General features: G+C 42.7%; 1 protein-coding gene, 1 long non-coding RNA gene and 1 other non-coding gene across 6 annotated transcripts; 1 reads left to right on the top strand and 2 right to left on the bottom strand.

The window, feature by feature from the left end:
* Positions 1–403: 403 nt before the first annotated feature.
* DNTTIP2 (deoxynucleotidyltransferase terminal interacting protein 2) lies at positions 404–10317 on the top strand. 2 transcript variants are annotated; one of them, XM_028732697.2, is made up of 7 exons: positions 404–547; positions 1808–3558; positions 4112–4247; positions 4600–4695; positions 7213–7377; positions 8334–8443; positions 9769–10317. In XM_028732697.2, the coding sequence occupies exons 1-7, from the start codon at positions 479–481 to the stop codon at positions 9860–9862; spliced, it is 2421 nt and encodes an 806-aa protein (XP_028588530.2). In that variant the 5' UTR covers positions 404–478; the 3' UTR covers positions 9863–10317. The 2 variants fall into 2 exon arrangements, with proteins under 2 accessions (XP_028588530.2, XP_028588531.2); XM_028732698.2 differs by lacking the exon at positions 404–547 and adding an exon at positions 639–818.
* A 28-nt stretch (positions 10318–10345) lies between these two features.
* LOC114598725 (uncharacterized) lies at positions 10346–13834 on the bottom strand. 3 transcript variants are annotated; one of them, XR_013392864.1, is made up of 5 exons: positions 13341–13834; positions 12518–12842; positions 11606–11687; positions 11189–11232; positions 10346–11046 (listed from the first exon to the last, which is right to left on the bottom strand). It is a non-coding gene; the product is annotated as an uncharacterized LOC114598725 (long non-coding RNA). The 3 variants fall into 3 exon arrangements; XR_013392863.1 differs by lacking the exon at positions 13341–13834 and having other exon boundaries at positions 12518–12913; XR_013392862.1 differs by lacking the exons at positions 12518–12842; positions 13341–13834 and adding an exon at positions 12381–12508.
* Positions 13835–14008: 174 nt separating this feature from the next.
* Positions 14009–14094, bottom strand: TRNAR-UCU (transfer RNA arginine (anticodon UCU)). The gene is given in 2 exon segments: positions 14009–14044; positions 14058–14094. It is a non-coding gene; the product is annotated as a tRNA-Arg (tRNA).
* Between the last annotated feature and the right edge of the window lie 4099 nt (positions 14095–18193).

Below are 18193 nucleotides of genomic sequence, written 5' to 3'. Positions count from 1 at the left end.
TTTCCCTTTCCCTGCTGAAGGAATTTGCTCCAAGACTAAGGGAGCATTATTGTCATAATCGTTTGTTTTATTTATTTTTATTTGATTCCTGTATTGCGGGGGTTGAGACCAGATGACCCTCGGGGGTACCTTACACTCTACAATTCTATGATTCCATATGCAGCCCAATGCCAAAGGAGGCTTCTGGGCAGAATATAAAGACCATCAAGATACACAAAAGCGTTGAGACATAAATATCCTATAGTTAAAATGTACGCTAAAACAAGAACACACAAGACAGCAACTAAGAGAACGGAAGAGTCAGGCGGGGGAAGCCCATGTGTGCGCCGATCTAGGCGAGCCGTTCCGATCCGGTGCCGCTGACGGGAACCGTACGGGGAGTAGAAAGTTTTCACCCGGAGAACTTAGGAGAGCACACCAACCCGGAAGCGAGCTGAAAGTGGCTTCCTTCCCATGCGTAGAGAGAAGAAGAGAGAAGATGGTGGCCACGCGGCGGGGAGCGCGGCGCAGTGAGCCGGAGAGCAGGGACCACCCTGGAGAAGCAAAGGTGAGAAGGGAGCGGAGCGATATCTAGGGAGAGTGGGGGGGACAAAGGGGCAGCCGGCCCGAGCTATTCTGTTTCCGGGCCGCGCAGCTCCCGCGCTGGAGTTTGAATGCGCAGACCCCTCAGTCCGCCCGGGAGCGCGCGTAGCCTCCGTGCGCGTGACCGGAGACCGTTGCGCCGCGAGCACTGCCGTGGATCCACTGCGGCGGATCACTGCAGCCCTGATGGAGGCGGCCGCGGGGCTCCTGCTAAAGTGCCCTTGCCCTTCCCAGAGGTGCGTGCCTTGAAGCGGTGTCCCCCCCTCGTCTTCACTGGGGGGTAGGAGCAGGGCGGCGCATATGTGTTTTGCATGATGGATATTAAGATGGGCTCGGGGCTGGAGAGATGCGGTGCAACCGTACTGGCTGCTGCCTCTCTGAAGGAGAACATTGCAGAGAGGATACGGATATCTCAGCTGCACGCCTATGGCTATTCTTAGTGGGGCTCATTCACCCCATAGAGAAAGCTCTCGAGGCAGGACCACCCTCTGCCTTTAGGAGGGGCAGGGTACAGAGGTGAGAGATTGGGCAGCAGAGCTACCACCGCAAGATACGTCAGCTGTGGTACTGGCTGCCCTCACATATAGTGGAGGATGCTGTCCCATTGCTAGCGCTGAGGTAAGATTCAATGGCTTCCATACACAGAAGGAGGGATTGTCATTTTGTTGTTTCCCTCAAGCAGCAAAATGTCTTTGGCTGGCAGTGCTTGCTAGCATATTGTACCTTGTTGGTTTTATGTGTCCGTTAGTGAGGTAAGTGTAGCAGTATTTTTTAGAAATGATGTGTTGATTATCCAGTTTCTGCAAACTGCATGGTGCATAATGCTCCCATAACATATACAGCCATGGGGACTTAAATAGCACAGCCGTTGTTAATGATGCTTTATGGTGTTTTAGTAAAACCCTAAATTGCTGCCGAATTATGCTCCTAAGCAGATGTGTGTGTCCTCTTCTCCAAGTGAGAGTTACGGTACATTAAAGCAAACAGTTTGGGGATCTTATCTTTTGAATTGTCTATCAAAAAGCTTATAAATGGTTTTTGTTGGCAAGGTAAAACTAAGAAGATGACTTGCTGTGACAATTCATGTAATATTGTTTCATTCTAACAATAGCTGATGGATTAAAAAGCCACAATGCATTGGAATCTGAGAGTGGAGTTTCTCATGTGGCTTTTGACTGTGGAAATAGCTTTTACATATTATTCAACATTATTCTCTTTCTTTCAGCTGGACTCAACAGAAGGCAGCACATCTGTCAGGACAACTAGGAGAAGTAAAGTGAATTTCCCTGCAAAAGTTGTTCCTGAGCCTCCTCTTGAGAAAACAAAGGAGTCTGAAACAAAAATGGATGCGGAGGAGCCTCCACAAGCGCAGGTGTCTCTGAATAAGAGAAAGGCTGTAAATTTGGCAGACTCAGTTGCTGAACTGCAGGCTGATGGGGATATTTCTGAAGCAGAATCAAATTGCTCCTCTGTGTCCGGTCTTCAGACACCTTTATTTATAAGAATAACAAGAAGGCGGAAAATTGTAGTTCCTTGTCCACCAGAGACGCCCACTAAAAGCAGGCAGAGCAAGAAAGCTCCTCTTAGTGAAGGAAGCAGATGTCAAGAAGATGATGACATATCTGAAGCAGAATCATGTTCTTCCACTGTTTCAGGAGTACGGACTCCAAGTGTTGCAAGAATGACTAGAATTCGGCAAGTCAAGACTACTGTTTCACCAGTGTGTGAGGCCCAAGCTGAAGAAGTTTCTGATACAGAATCATGGTGCTCCGGTATTTCTACAGAGCAATCTGTCCAGTCTAAACGAATAACCAGGAGCATGGGGCTAAGATTGGCCAAAGAAGCAATGCCTCAGCCTGAAAGAAAAAGTGAAGCTGTGGTGGAAGAAGCAAAACTGACTGACTGTGTAACAAAATCTGAGACTATTGTAATCTCTGATTCAGAGCAACCTACAAATTCTGATTTAGATGTAGACCAAGCCTCATCTCTCTCAACTCTCTTGATAAATGAGAAACCTAGCCCCTGTAAAACAAAGAGCCATTCTGAATCTGTTCTCAACAATGATCCAAAACAGATTGTGTCAAGCAGCCCCCCACGAAAGGCAAGAGAATGCACAAAAAAATCACCTAAAAAGGACAAGACAAACGAGAGGAACTGTGAATCTGTGGGCAGTGTGGAGGTAAAGATAAGACAGGAGAAAGATATCAAGGAATTGGTCACAAAACAAATGTTAGCTGATGTATATGAAATTGCGGAGAGCGCAGAGGAAGTGTGTGATCTAACTTTAGAAAAATCCATAAAGGTAACTAAAAACCAGTCACCTATAAAAAATAATTCGGACGTTTCTCCATATGATGACATAAAACTTGATCAGTCTAGTATGCCCCTGAAACAGACAACTGCTAATAAAAACAAAAGCAATGTGGAACCCCCCAAAATGGATACTGGAAAGGTTACACAGTATCAAGAAAAAGAGGCAATAGAAGTAGGCAAGCCATCAAAAATAGATAGCCCACAAAAAAATATTATCCAGTCACGAAATATAGAAAGCAACAGTGATGACTGCAGGATTTCTGTTGCAAGTTCAGACAGTGATGGAAGGCAAGATAAACCAGTTGCTGAATCATCTTCACATACAACCAAAACAGGCCATGAATCACATTTGACTGTGTCACTTCTTACAAGTGATGAGGGTGAAGAATCTGAAAACAGTGATATAGAAGAAATTAATGAAGTAGAAACAATTGCCAGTTCGACACATACTAGTAAAAAAACCACTACTGCCTTACATGAATCACATAGTGAAGAACTATTTGTAATTGATAAAACTCCTGGCTTGGACTCCACCAGATCATGGTATTTAGAAGAGAAGGACACAGAAGGTAATAAACAAAGTGAGGAATCCTCTGAATTGGAAGACAGTGAAGAAGAATTTATAGATGAGGAGGAAGATTTAATAAATGAAAATAATAAAATGTAAGTTCTCTCAATGAACTTAGTTATAGTTTATGTTAAGCAGTATTATTAGACGCATGTATCTGGGGCAGAATTGTTTATTGTTTTACAAGGTCTGAGAAAATGGAAGCAGTGGCAGACATGAATTGTCTGATACATTCTATGATTCTATTCCAAAAGGTTTCTATGATTCTATGATTTCTAGTTTTCCAGGGAATAGTCACCATGGAGTAGGGGCAAAAAAGCTGCTTAAAAGTTACTGTAAACTAGGCTGTTGACAGTCTGTGGGTTTGCCATATGCATTTCAGCTGCTTTTTAAGAGCTTTCTGTTGGGAGTGTACAACCTTGGTATATTCTGTTGAAAGCCTCTGTTGCAGCTCACATGCCTTAGAGAAAAGTTAAAACTTCAGTTAAAGAGTTGTTTGCCTGTCTTGGTTCCTATAGGAAGGAGTTATTAGGTGTGTGTCAGTGCTTTCAAAACTGATTTGGTTTGCTCATTTAAATATTTTTCTGTAATAAGCTTTAGAGGGTGGTGTCAAAATGCGTGTAAATTTAGCATTTCTTTCTCTTCTAGTTTATCATTTTCAAGCAGCATTGATCCTGGTCTAAATGTTAAAAACCTTGGAGGCTCATATATTAGTTTTGATGCAGGAAAGCAGAAATCTGGCTTTCATGGAGTTGTGCCACTAAAGGAGAAAAAGAAAGATGAGGTAAAGTACCCAATGTTCACTGTTGTGCTAAAAGCTGGGTTAGAAGAAAGCCCTCAATAAAACATTGAAGGAATCTACTCCTTGTTTTTGCCAGAAAAACTGCATTTTCCAGATTTTCTTTTCTTTGGTCTCCTTACTCAGCTTAACTTCTCAACTGTTCTGTGATTTCTACAAGTCCTATTGAGCCACTCTCATCAGTAACCTTCCTGTGACTCAGTTTTTTGTCCTGACCTAGTCCTTAGGGAGCTTAACTTTTATTGTAACTGCAGTTTTCAAGTTTCCTAAAATTTCTTTTGTGTTTTGTCTGCTTAGCACTGTGTAGTAATTATGCTACTTTAATATACCCTTATAGCTTTTGAAAAAGAGTGTTATAACTCCAGATTTTGAAAAAATGGAATCTGTTCCACCTTTAAAAGAATCGGTCCACCAGCTGAAGAAACAACGTAGGGTAAGTAGAGGGTCACTGAGCAATGCTGAAAGCTACAAGAATTGGGCTGACTTTATAGCTCTCTGAGGGCGTGTAAGCACCCGTCACTTCACTTCTCAGCTTAGTCTGCCTTACAATGATTAGATAATGGTATTATTATTATTATTTAATTTGTATAGTGCCCTTCATCCAAAGATCACAGAGCGGTTCACAACATAAAAATACAAAACAAGAACACAAAAAGCAAAGCAATAACCCCTCTTCCACAAACACATTTAAAAGGCCAATGAATGTTTAATCAGCCAAAGGGTGGTGACATATAAGCTGTTCTGAACTTCTTGGAAAATATGACAAATGAAAGATGAAGAAGGTTGATAATAACAGGCTCTTCCTTTTTAAAAGCACTCTTCAGCCCTTGAGCAAAATGCCAGCGAAATCAGACTCAATCAAGTGCTCCTTAATGTTCATGTGGTTGCATGTGACAACTGCAACACTGAATCAGTAGGTCTTTTTTACAGCTTAGCCTGTGAAGTCAGACAGCAGCATGTGAAGAAGACTTAAGAGCACATGGGTGCCAGAAGAAAGGGGCTTGCCAAGAGATTATGATTCCTGAAGAGACAAGAGGACTTGGGGGCTTTAGGATGGGTGTGGGGAACCATGCAAGAGTGAGAGGCAATAGCTTAGAGGAGGACAAAAAGGTGAAAGCTTAAGATTGGATGTTTGTGGATATTTGGGGGAACAGAGGAGGAAGTAAGCTTCATGTGGAAGATACAGCTACAATGAATGAGGAAAGAATGATAGTGCGTACAGTGGTGCCTTGCAAGACGAAATTAATCCGTTCCGCGAGTCTCTTCGTCTTGCGGTTTTTGCGTCTTGCGAAGCACGACTATTAACGGCTTAGCGGCTTTAAGAAAAAGGAAACAAACTCGCAAGAACTCGCAAGACGTTTCGTCTTGTGAAGCAAGCCCATAGGGAAATTCGTCTTGCGGAATGACTCAAAAAACTGAAAAACCTTTCGTCTAGCAAGTTTTTCGTCTTGCGAGGCATTCGTCTTGCGGGGCACCACTGTATATGGTGATGTCAGCTTGTAAGTGTGGGTTACTTAATATTACAGGAGCTTCTTGGGTATTTGGGCTTAATTTGGCACTAAAGCATAATATTGAAACCAAGATGTATTAACTTGAAACATTAAAGTTTGAAGGGTAATGTCAGCGGCTGCCTCAGGTCCCAGCTCACAAAGGACCAACGCCAGTTGCTCTTTATAAACAAAAGTCTTTATTGTGGTTCATTGTTGGTTTGACATCAGTGGCGCGCAGCGCTACGTCTGAGTCCTTAGACCGGCGAAGTCCCGTCTGAATCCGCCCCTCCTTTACACCAGTTCAATACCCGAGCTTTGCTCCACCTCTTCCTTTCCTCCCTCTGCTCCTTTCGCCTCCGGGTCCTCCTGCCCTCTGGGGTCCGAACCCTCCTGGACTCTTCGGAGGCGGATTCTTCTGACTCCTCCCCCTGTCTCCGGCGGGCTTTGGGACCTGGCTCCCAATCCGGATTTTCTGCTGTCCCTCGCGCCTCTACATTTGAACTTGGCGCGCGCGCCCAGCCGCCCACTTTCCTCCTAACGGCTACACTGCTCCCTTCACTGCTTTCTCCTTCAGGAAGGCTGGCCGGCCCTGCTCTCTCCTCCGCCCCTCCACTCTCTGACGGAGGCGTGGTCAGTCCTGCCTCACTCTCTCCTCCTGCAGGAGGAGGCTTTTGTTCTAATCTGTGGGATTCTTCCCCCCCCCCCCCCCCCGCTGCGCTCTGGTGGGGAAGCTAGCCCTGATTTCCAGCTGCCGCTTGGCGACTCCCCACTGGCCCCCCTTGCCCTGACCCTGGGGGCCTCCTTCTGGGAATCTTCTGATTCGCTGGAGAGACTCAGGGAATCTCTCTGGTCACTGTCACACCCTCCTGCGCTCCCCTCCGATTGTTCCCCTTCGCTCTCCATCTCCTCCTTCTCCTGTGGCTCAGTCCCTGAGCCCCTGACAGGTAATAACAGAGTCTGACTTCAGCCCATAGATGCTGTATTTCCATGCCCACTGCTGGATGGTGGTGGGAAGCTGTATTATCAAAACATTGTCAGAGGAAATCCAAAGCTTTATCTATATGGGGATAACACACATGCACACTCATTCACATCCACACACTACTTAAACTCCTTACCCACTTCTTACCCGTATAATCTCTAAAGTGCTTCTTTACTTTAAAAATAACATATGAAGGCTTTGGTAAACTAATAATGTTGGTTTAGATAGTTACAGTTGCTTTTTAAAAATTCATTGAAGCCTCTTTAAATATAAGGAAAATGTTTGAATATTGTGAAAACTGCCTTAATGTAAAGCTCTAAATGTTAGGATAACCTTTTGTTATATGTCTAGCTTCTAACACTTAATAATAAAGCTTGCTTGCAGTTCTTAACTAGCTGACTTTATTGCATGAAAATGCAGTTGTTTATTAGCAAGTGGACAAATACTGAACTGCTGTTTCTTGGTGTGTTGAATACAGGCAGAGCGAGAGAAAACAACAGGCAACGGTTGGTTTGGTATGAAAGCCCCAGAAATGACTGATGAATTGAAAAATGACCTTAAGGCTCTGAAGATGAGGGCAGCCATAGATCCTAAGAGATTTTATAAAAAGAATGACAGAGAAGGTCTCCCCAAATACTTTCAGGTAAGAAAATGAGAAGATATTTTCAACTGGCTTTGGGTTTCTGCTACACCACGCTGAAGTTAAGCATACTTTGGAACATCCTGACCGTTATCTACTTTCCTTAGGTAACAAATTTTGTATGTGCATGTCACCTTAAGAATTAAACACTTCATTAAAATATGCTCCAAAATCTGGGTTTATTGTATTCCAGCATATATCTTCCTTCAGTCATTCACAGTTGCATTCCATTTGCTCAGCATAATGCTTTTTGCCTCCTGACTTTCAAGTGTAGTATGCACAAAACATTTCTGTGTTCATTTTTTTTCATTGCTACTGCTTGAAAAAGAAAGTGCATGGCTCCCTGCTGCATCCAAAGCTTCACTCCTTGTATATATTTTTATTGTAGCCATTTACTAGAGTCCAGAGCACATATAAGCAATAGTAAGTAGATGGTATGGTGGGGCTGCATTGCTCACCAGACCTCCTGATGGCTGAGTCCCTGCAGCACACAAGGGGAGGGGAGTTGGTGGCTCCGCCAGTGTATTTGCATTGCACTGACATCACCCCCTCCACCCCACTATGCAGCAGCAACTCGACCATTGGGATATTACAGCTCCACAATGCTGTCCATCACTACAGATAAGCATACTGAAGAGTCAAATGGATTCAGCTGAACTTGCACCATTATTTGAACTTAAATTCTGTAAACATGTTTAATTGTGTGCTAGATTTATGAATCTCCCCCTAAGATGAGCTCAATAAAAGTGTCTTAGCATGCTGCTTTTCTTTCTTTTATATCAAAACCTTTTCTGGATATTGCAAGTTCTTCACTGTGTTGTATGTATTTAGCAATTGTGTTTGAGAGTGTAGTATGTACTGGGCATCACTGCTCTTTGTTTGTCCAGTGACGCCTCTTTTGTAAAAATAGCCCTTCAAGTGTATGTAGCAATAAAATATCTTCTATTTTCTTTTCTCAGGTTGGAACTGTTGTGGATTCTCCAATAGACTTCTATCATGCCCGAATTCCCAAGAAAGAGAGGAAGAAGAACATAGTGGAAGAACTTCTGGCAGATTCTGAGTTTAGAAGGTATTTGGAATGAATTTCAATTGAAAACTTTATACAAGCAATGTGGTGATGTCAAAGAATGTGTTACGGTTTTACTAGCAATATCTGGAGGACCACATTACTCCCATATGATCTTGTGCATTTAACATCGGAGGCCCTGCTATGCATCCCAAACATTTTCAGAAGCATAGTTGGTTGGAATTTGAGGCACTGGGCCTTGTCCATTTCAGTGCTCAGATTATACTGAAACTGTCTGTTTGGGGTTGTGTTTTTATTGCTTTGATGTCACGTGAGTAATGCTGTAAGTGCTTTGTGTATATATAAAGAACAGCAAGGTGGGTTTCTTTATTTTTAAAACTGCATATTCATGGATGCAGGAGAAAAAGACAATTCTGAAAAGTCGGCAGAGATACTTCATCTCTTTGGGGTGTTCCCAGTGTGCAAGCAGAATGGACCTATGCTTACAGTGGAACTTCACTTTTCTCTCCTCCCCTCATGAGTGCCACCAGAATCTGGTACAGTAGGTTGGAGCAGATTTTGAGGGTGAATGGGGAGCTGCAGTGCAGAGAGGAATGTGAATCCCCTTTGAACAAGCATCTAGTTATGCAACATTGGATTCCAGCCTCTGTCTTTGTAAGAATTGCATATTGCGGTTCATACTGCATGTTGTAGTAGCATCTTGCTTGCCTGTTAAGACAGAGCCCATTTTCTTCCTGTTTTAAGGTATTTATGTTGGAGAGACAATATTGAGATTCTGTGCCTGACTGGGACATGCATGATGATTCATTGCTGCCCGTTCAATCTCTTGTTAGGGTGTATGAGAAACAGTACTTCTGTTTAATTTTAATCAATTAATGAGTGTAATTTCAGTTGTGACTAGTAGAATTGGCATCATAGAATAGCTGTTTTATACTAATATAAAACTAAGCTGTTAGCTATAAAAATATTCCTTTTTTAAGTTTCTTGGAACTAGTTTTATTCTAAAAAAAAACCATCTAAAATCTTTTCTCAGTTTTATTGTAGCTAGTAGGATCATACCAGGGGTCCTTCTAGTCCTGAATTCTGTTTGTAACAGTGGTTAGCCACCTGTCTTCAGGACGTTCACAAGGAGGGTATGAGGCAACAGCTCTCTTCTGGTGTTTGTCCTGGTACTCAAATGCACCAGCATTGAATACCATGGTTCATTTTCTCTATCGTGGCCAACAATAATTGCTATTATTAAATTAAATTATTTTTTGGTTTGGTCTATAACTGATGATAGTCACTACGCTGCTTAAAGTTACTTTGCACCTGCATATTTTTAATGTATTTTATTCATACTTTATAACATTATTTCTCTTGTTCAGATATAATAAAAGGAAGTATCAAGACATCATTGCTGAAAAATCAGCCCTTGCAGCAGGCAAGAAGTATCGGAAGAAGAAAAAGTTCCGCACATAGCTTTAAAAAAAGGGGGGGGGGCTGAACTTAAATTCCCTGTTAAAGATTATATATATATATATATATATATATATATATATATATATATATATATAAAAGATTTTACAACTACTGGACTCAGTTATTTTATCAGGAAGAAGAATACAAGGCCGGTCCTGGTTTTCCAACAATATCTTGGAAGTGGAATTGAAATATGTAAACCGCTTTGAGGTTTTCTTTACAAACAAGCAGTGCATAAATTTTGTGAAATAAAATAAATAAAAGATGATGGAACTAACCTTCAGAAAGAAAAAGATAAACTTATGCAATATTAAGCATTCTGAATATATATGGGTCAATTAAATAAAAAATGACAATTCTAATATAAACTTTAAAATCTTAAAATGAAAATTTGTGATGTTGGCATAGAAAAGTGAAAACCCGTGTGTGCTTCCCCATTAAAATATTTCTAAGAATTCACGATCAGGTGACGTTAATGCATTATATTCACCAATGAATTTAAGAAAATTTATTTTGTTATGGAAATATTGTGAAGGTATGCTCTGGAAAAGGGAGGAATTCAATGTCACAGTCTTCTGATCATTCTGGCAGCACATTTCAGCTTGCCAGACAAAATGATCTGCCCTTTCCTTCCTGCTCCCAAAGTGCTGTTTTGGGTGTTCCCCAACCCACCCACCCCAACCAATTGGGGAGAGGGCATAGGGGAGAAGAGGGGGAAGACCTCATTGCGGAAGTTGTTGCACAGGGCTTCAATTGATGGGACTCAGATGAATCCTGACCCGAGTTCTATAAATGAATATGAATGTGAATATGAAGATCAAAGATAGTACCCTCTTTCAAGGTAAGACTTCATATTTAAAAGGGATAATGATTGAAACATTTTAAATGGGCTGTTCACATAACTCATTTCAGCTCAAAACAAAATGACATTACACTAGGAATTATTATGGTGTTAACAGGAATTTTAAAGATTTTTCATGTCACCAGTAAGAGTGTTATCTAGCACTTTGGGCCCCCCTAATCCACTACACCACACTGACTCTCCGTGCTAGTCTTTCACATCAAAAGCAGTGAGCAATGTGGTCCCGGTACCTTCTTGGCAGCCTTCAACTTGCTGCAAACCTTTTTGAGTCATTTGTTTTTCCATTTTTTCGGTGGGTAAATGATTTTCGTAGGGTCAAACCCTGTTGTTGAAACAATGAGAAAGGTCAGAAGGAAAGCAAAATAATTACCATTTCCCTTCCAAAGGAATACCTGCCTCCTTACCCAATTAGTGAGATTCTCACTGGCCACACAATAATTTCCACTCGGAAGAAATTTCCTCACCTGAAGTATCTGGATCAGTCATGTCCGTCCCCTGGTCATTGGGCCTGATAAAAGGTAAAGGTACCCCTGCCCGTACGGGCCAGTCTTGACAGACTCTGGGGTTGTGTGCCCATCTCACTCAAGAGGCCGGGGGCCAGCGCTGTCCGGAGACACTTCCGGGTCACGTGGCCAGCGTGACAAAGCTGCATCTGGCAAGCCAGCGCAGCACACGGAACGCCGTTTACCTTCCCGCTGGTAAGCGGTCCCTATTTATCTACTTGCACCCGGGGGTGCTTTCGAACTGCTAGGTTGGCAGGCGCTGGGACCGAGCAACGGGAGCGCACCCCGCCGCGGGGATTCGAACCGCCGACCTTTCGATCGGCAAGCCCTAGACACTGAGGCTTTTACCCACAGCGCCACCTGCGTCCCTCATTGGGCCTGATAGATTACTCTTATTTCTGGTTCCTTCTTGGAGATCATGGGATGGACTTTGCACCACCTGCTGTGTAGCCGTTTCAACCTAAGACAGAAGGGAGAAAATGTGATAAACTGTTTTGTAGTACCTGCACTGAAACTACTGTGGAAGGAGTACAATCCATCTGCGAATGTTAGCTTCTGCTTACCGTTGTATTCTATTTGTATTTAGTTCAACGGTAAGCCTGATTGTTTTGTGACTTACAGGGCTTCGCTAGTGCACTATCCCAACTCCTGAACTCTAGTGGTCAGACTTCACAGGCATTTTTAATGCATTTGCGGTAACCCTTCTACAGAAAACTAAAAGGACTTGTTTTATTGTCTTATAATCATTCTCCCAGATGGGTTGAGAATGTACTTCTCAGTGATGACTCCATTTTGCTCTAAAATGCTTGACATCGCCAAATTATCCCTCCGCAGAGGCAGTGATGCAACACTGTTCATTGAACCTCATGAATATTTGAGACATTACATAAGCTGTCTGATCAGCAGAAAGTTGGTCATACAAAGAGATTCTTTTAAAATATCTATAAATAAAAAGAGGGCCCACTTAAATGTGCCAGCTTCAGTTCTCCTTTCCCATTGAAAATATCCACAGCTTTGGCTTGTCTGCCCAAATATCCTGTTGAAAGAGCTTTTATTCTCTCCCTTGGGTCTGGGAAGGTCAAGTGGTTGCTGCTAAATAAGGATTACAATCCGTTTCTCACAATTTCGGTGGCCCCTAGCAAGGCAAGCTAACCTTGATGTCCTCAGCGCTAGTTCTGCACGCGGCACTCTAGCACTGATGATGTTGGCATCTGTCTGGAAGAATATGGAAGAGTGCGCCTTCAGGAGAAAAACCGTTGGAGTTACAGCGCCTGCTGTGGCTGCAGATACCGACACGTGTTTTGTCGCAGCCAAGGCAGATGAAGGCATCCAGTTGTGCTGCTGCAGGTGCACCATGTTCTCCACTCCTCCCAGCAGTCATCCCTCGCCTGGTCACTGCTGTGGATACATGACCTGACATAGCCGTCTCCATGCAATGGGATTATTCCCACACCAGTGGGGTTGATGTTGCTAGCCTTCGTGTCATGCCAGTGCCTGAAGCCAGACGCCCTTGGGGATCTTGCCATCTTCCATTCTGTGCACAAGACCAAGCCAGCTGAGACAGAAATGCGAACGTGCTTGGAATGTGCACACAGCCCTTGCCAAAAAGTTTTAGCTGAGAGAAATGGAACAAAAGCAGCCTTTAAATAGGATAAAAAACACACCAGCATCTCGCTGCCCTATTTCTGTAATCCGTCTTTGTTCACATGCATGCTTTACTTCCTTTGCTTAGGCTGTGCCCATTTTACCTGAGACTTGGCGGGTTTTACTTCTGAGGTGGCATTATGAGGGCCACTTGCTCACATACAAAGCAAAGATCCCAGGTGGGAGACCAGGGTTCATATCCCCCCACTCAGCCCACCTTGAGTCAATCACGTCCCCCCTCCCCACGCTTTCTCTGCCTAACCTACCTCACAGGGTCGTTGTGAGGTACTAGGAAGAGGAATGCCCTTTTAAAAAATGTGTGTCTCTTTTTTTGGGGGGTGTAATTGGGTTGTTATTTTTCGTTTGAGTTTATGGTTTTTATGTTGATCCTGTTATGTGAACCGCCCTGTGAGATCTCCGGGTATAAGGGCGGTATATACAGTAAATTCAATAAATAATAAAGAACCACCTGCTGCGCCACTTCACTCCTTGGATCTGCGGGGGCGAATATTTTTATTTTTCTTAAATAATGTAAGCAAAAGAAATGAAGAACTGCTTCTAGGCTTTTGGGGGAGATGCTGACGAAACAGTAAACTCCTGCTCCACTTTGCCCTGGCTGCGCAGGTAAAGCAGTGGCAGTTGCCTCAGGCCAGCCTTGCTGAGGCGGCCATGAGGCGGCTCTTCCTTCCCCCTTCAGCCTTGCAATGGCGGCGCAGGCAGGCGAGGAAGCGGACAGCCAGGGGCGAGTTTTGCGGGGACTCGTAAGGGTTTCCCTCCTCATGCCGGCAGTCGGAGAAACCGAGTGTAGCCTGGCGTAGCGAGGCATCCGCCCCATTTTGGCTCGGGGGAAGGCGGGCTTTTGGCGCTCTGAGGTGATTCGGCCTCCCTCGCTCCTCTGGCCGCGGCCTTTTCTCCCCTCAGACTCGGCCGGCTCGCTAAGGCAACGCCTCCCTCCTGAGGGGAAGTCCGTAGTCGGCGCTGTGTAAGCTAAAGGAAAGGGTTGGCGCTGCTGGCCTTCACGGCAAGCTTTCGCCGCTCAGCAAATATTTATCCGATTTTAAGACGCGGAACTGCTTTCTGTAAAAAAAAAAAAGTAGGCGAGAAAAGCGGAGCAAAACGAAACAAAAATTCTCCCTGCGACTCCGCCGGGACTCGAACCCGGAACCTTTGAATCCCTTCAACCCTCTAGAAGTCCAATGCGCTATCCATTGCGCCACGGAGCCACCTGTTGGATTCTTTGTACATTCGCTATACAACCCACAGAAAGACTTCGTCCCGTCCTTCGCAGCAGGAAAGGGTGTGTTCCATTGCTCTTTTAAAACTGAATTATGTCGTGGCGCCACAAAGAAAAGTTGCTATTATTTTTTTCCTTGCGAGTTTTAAACAGCTCATGGAACTAATTTCCATATTAAGTGTGAACTTCAGTTGAAATCAATACTACTCATTATTGCAGGGCAGGGCTGCCAAGGACACCCTTAAAACAAATATTTATTGTGTACCAGAGCGCATGTAGCTATACTTTACTTTTTTTTACTGTGTTACTAAAATTGACTAAATTCATTGTGCATTAAATAAAAAGAGGGCTACATCTACTCAATGTGGGAATTGAACCATGTAGTGCTTTTGGTAAATAATTTTGCTGATCGGATCATTTCAAGCCTGTTGAATCTTACAATATTCCTTTTTCATTATGGTTGTGTCTTTAAATATCATTTGAAAATATTTAGCAATTGTTCGCCTGTATTTTCCAGTTTTTTTATAAAAACATTGAACTGGTGAGAGAGAATAATACAGTAGTGCCTTTCACTGGACTAATTTATTGCGGCATAAGAATATGCAAGCTCTTTGATTACAGTACACAGAACTCTTCACCAATTGAAAGATAAATAATTCTCAATATATTTTGTATCAGAAGTCATTGGGTTTTTAAAATTAAATGCAGATTATTTTTAAACACTTCCTAAAACTGTCTGTCATTTAAGGAAGCAATTCAATCATTTCATGCTTCAACTCCATGTAAAATTATGCACTAATTTAGGAGTTATTTTTGTTTGTGTGTCAGATCCTTTCTTAAAAGGCCACTATTTTCCAAAGTGCACGGAAGAACTTTCACTCATCACCAGTAACTTTCCTCTCTTTACAGTGAATCATTGGCAGTCCATTTTGCCCACACCTTTTGCCAAGAGACATCAATTCAGTAAGTCATAATTTTATCTACCTTTTCTGTAGGGCTGGGGTGAATTGATTGATCAGTCACCCCTCCACTTCAGTAAGTTTTCTTGAAACAAACATATGAACCTGCTTGGGTTTTGAGATTATATTTCTACCAGGTTTCCATTAAGCCTCGAGAGATGCTTCACTGAAGATGAACATCCCAAGATACCTATACCTTACTTCCATAATAAATTTTACAGGCACCCTCTGCATCAGTTACTAGCCTCTGAGGACTCTTTAAGTGTAACACTGCCGGTAAAGTTGGGGATTTTTATTTGATTACATTTAAAAAAACAAAAAACATTAATGTGAATTCTTCCAGATCTTCATGCTAAAGCTCACCAGTAGATGGCACTGCTGGAAGTAAAATAAAATGGCATGCACAATAAACATTATTTCCCAAAAATCATTTCTCCCCACCCCTTTGCATGACTGTCATGGTCAGTACCAGCTATATGAATGACACAATTTCTCTTCTGCACCCCTAGATAAAAGGAGAGAAGGAAGTTCCGGCAAGGGGCTAAAGATGAGCATGAAAGTGTTCCCATATTAAGTCAATTAAAGGGTCTCTGCTAACAATGTTAGGCAATATCTGTTCCTGAAACTCTGGAGAGCAGCTCCTACTCAGCCCCTAGCTTCACTGAAAACACGAGTCAATTTTATACCACTTTAATTATCATAGAGTCTCCCCAATGTGATGGAAAAAGTAGCAGAAACAGCTCAAAAAACTTAAAATCACTATGGGGGGTAGGTTTGCCCTCAAAAGCTCAACAATTTGTGTTTGTTCCCCCAAAAAGGCTTTACAATTTTCATTGATTTCTTTTTTAAATGCTCAACAATTTTGCAGGTGTCAGGAATTTTACTTTATGAAATATGGCAACCCTAGACAGATCAGGTATGGGGAATCTTGGTTCTTCCATATGTTGCTGAACTACAACTCCCATCATCCCTGGCCATTGACCACAATTGCTGGAGCTGATGGGAGCTGTAGTTCAGCAGCGTCAGGAGAGCCAAAGTTTCCCCACCTTTCACATGCTCAAGAGGAGAATAGCCTTGCTTTGGTTGGACAGCCATGTAGCTCTGTGCTTCCTATCTACTTTTTAAAAGGGATATATCATAGATAGGAAACCTGTGGCACCTCAAATATCTTAGATTGCAACTCCCATCAGCCTCAGTCAGATGATAGGAGTTGTAGTATGTTCTTATTGAACTCCAAGTTTTTCTAGAACGGGGTTTGAAAATGTGTAGAGCAGGGATGGGGAACCTATGGCCTTTGCAGTTATTGTTGGACAAGTTCCCATCTTTCCTGACCATTGACCATACTGGTTGGGGCTGATGGGAAGCGGAGTCCAACACTATCTTGAGGGCCAAGGCTTCTTCAGAAGTTCCTTGATCAAGGGGTTAATGCAGCAAGGTCATTAATCTCTGTTATCACCTTACCCTCACTTGTGCAGTGTGGCGCACACAGACATAAATAAACTTTAAAGTATTTGTGGGTTGGGAGCAGAAAAGTAAACATTGCAAGACAATCTGCTTGTGTGCAGAATAAAGACTCCTGGTTTCCTGTTTTACAAAGGCAAACAGAATTTTCATTTCTACTGTGAAGTGTGAGGCTTCCCACTTTTTTCCAGTCTGTCAGTCCCAGAGCCCTGCCAGTCATTCCAAGCCCATTTCCATCCATGTGAGAAATATGTATCTCTTTTGGAGACACTAACAAGGCTCTTCACAGGGATTTTTAAGAGCTAGCTCTGGGAAATTGCTGAGGGTGTGTGAGAATAGGCATCATATCTGTGACTATCACCTTCATCCTTAGAGGCAGCTGCTACATGGAAAAATCTAGCCTACAGGGATGGGTACCTTGGTTTTTAAAGATTTGCTAATAAAATTGGCAAAAAACAACACAAAAAACAACAACAGCCTAGCAAGATGCCACAGAACAGAGAAGGAATTTTATAATTAGTGAATAGGTGATTGTGTCATCTGTGTATAACAGTGTGTCAGTGAATATGTGAGCCCACTGTAATTTGGGTAAATACTTTGGATGTTTACTATGTCTAGCCAGACATACTATATGTGGAAAGGAGAGGTCTGTGGAGTGGGGGAGACAGGAGCAGACAGGATCAAGCCTTTGCATGAAAATGAGTGGGTAGTAGCAACCTCTGCTTCTAATAAACTATTTGTGCCTAAGGTTATGACCCTACAATTTCTTACAGAAGTGAATAAGGCCCATGTAATAAAGTGGTGCTTATTTCCCAGTGAACATGCAGGATCAGTTTGCTTTAGTAGTTAATGCTGAAGATCAGGTGGTAGAATATTATTCTAGGAGCTTGTATCCCTCTCTTCTGCCACAAAGGGGCAAACCCCCAGATGCTACACAGAAGACCAGTTGTTTAAAAATTAACAGCAGTTGTCAGGGTGTGTGCGCACTGGGACCATGGTGTATGTAGGAGGGAGGCTTGACTTTTCCCATGTACCCTAGACGACCCAACTTAAATCTTTCCCCGAAGCTGTTATTTGCTCCTTTGTATGATCCCTGTAAAGGGAAACTAACTGATATCTTACTGGTAGCTATCAATTTCTTCTACTGGTCAAGAAGCAGATTCAGGGATTAGTTTTTAATCAGGGGAAATGGCATGAGGCAAGTGATTAAATCATTCCATGGTTGCAGTTGGACAGGACAGATAGCTTTTTAAAAGATTCTTGCAGTCCTATATTAATTGTTTCTTCTATTTAATTTTGTTTGTTTTTATTTTATTGATTTATGCTTTCAACATAGATTACACTACATTAGTATAATACAAATCAAGAAAGAAAAAAATAGAACCTCAAAATCTGAACAAGCTGATAAGCTAATTGAGACAGTAGCAGAATCCCAATGGAATCACGATTCTTAAAAGGCCCACTTAAAGAATATTTTCACTGTCCACCACATTTGAGAATCCCCCTTCTCGGTCACTCACCTCAGATAGCAGTGGGATCTTTAGGAGACCTAAACGTAAATGAAAGTAGCAGGCAGGCGCCTACGGAATGGGGGAATGGAGGCATCTGAGATATTTTGCTCCCAAACTTTCCAGGGGAAAAGGTGGGAAATTATAGATGATAGATAGA

The sequence above is a fragment of the Podarcis muralis genome, chromosome 5 (genome assembly GCF_964188315.1).
Source record: "Podarcis muralis chromosome 5, rPodMur119.hap1.1, whole genome shotgun sequence".
NCBI classification, from domain to species: domain Eukaryota; kingdom Metazoa; phylum Chordata; class Lepidosauria; order Squamata; family Lacertidae; genus Podarcis; species Podarcis muralis.
Note: the sequence above shows the minus strand (reverse complement) of the source record. Positions and strands in the feature narration are given on the sequence as shown.

Bases quoted from the DNA above. Each gene is read 5' to 3' on its own strand.
- DNTTIP2 (XM_028732698.2), top strand. From the start codon at position 654: ATGCGCAGACCCCTCAGTCCGCCCGGGAGCGCGCGTAGCCTCCGTGCG. The intron at 4,248-4,599 runs GTAAAGTACCCA...ATACCCTTATAG, and splicing joins AGGAGAAAAAGAAAGATGAG to CTTTTGAAAAAGAGTGTTAT. The intron at 7,378-8,333 runs GTAAGAAAATGA...TTCTTTTCTCAG, and splicing joins GTCTCCCCAAATACTTTCAG to GTTGGAACTGTTGTGGATTC.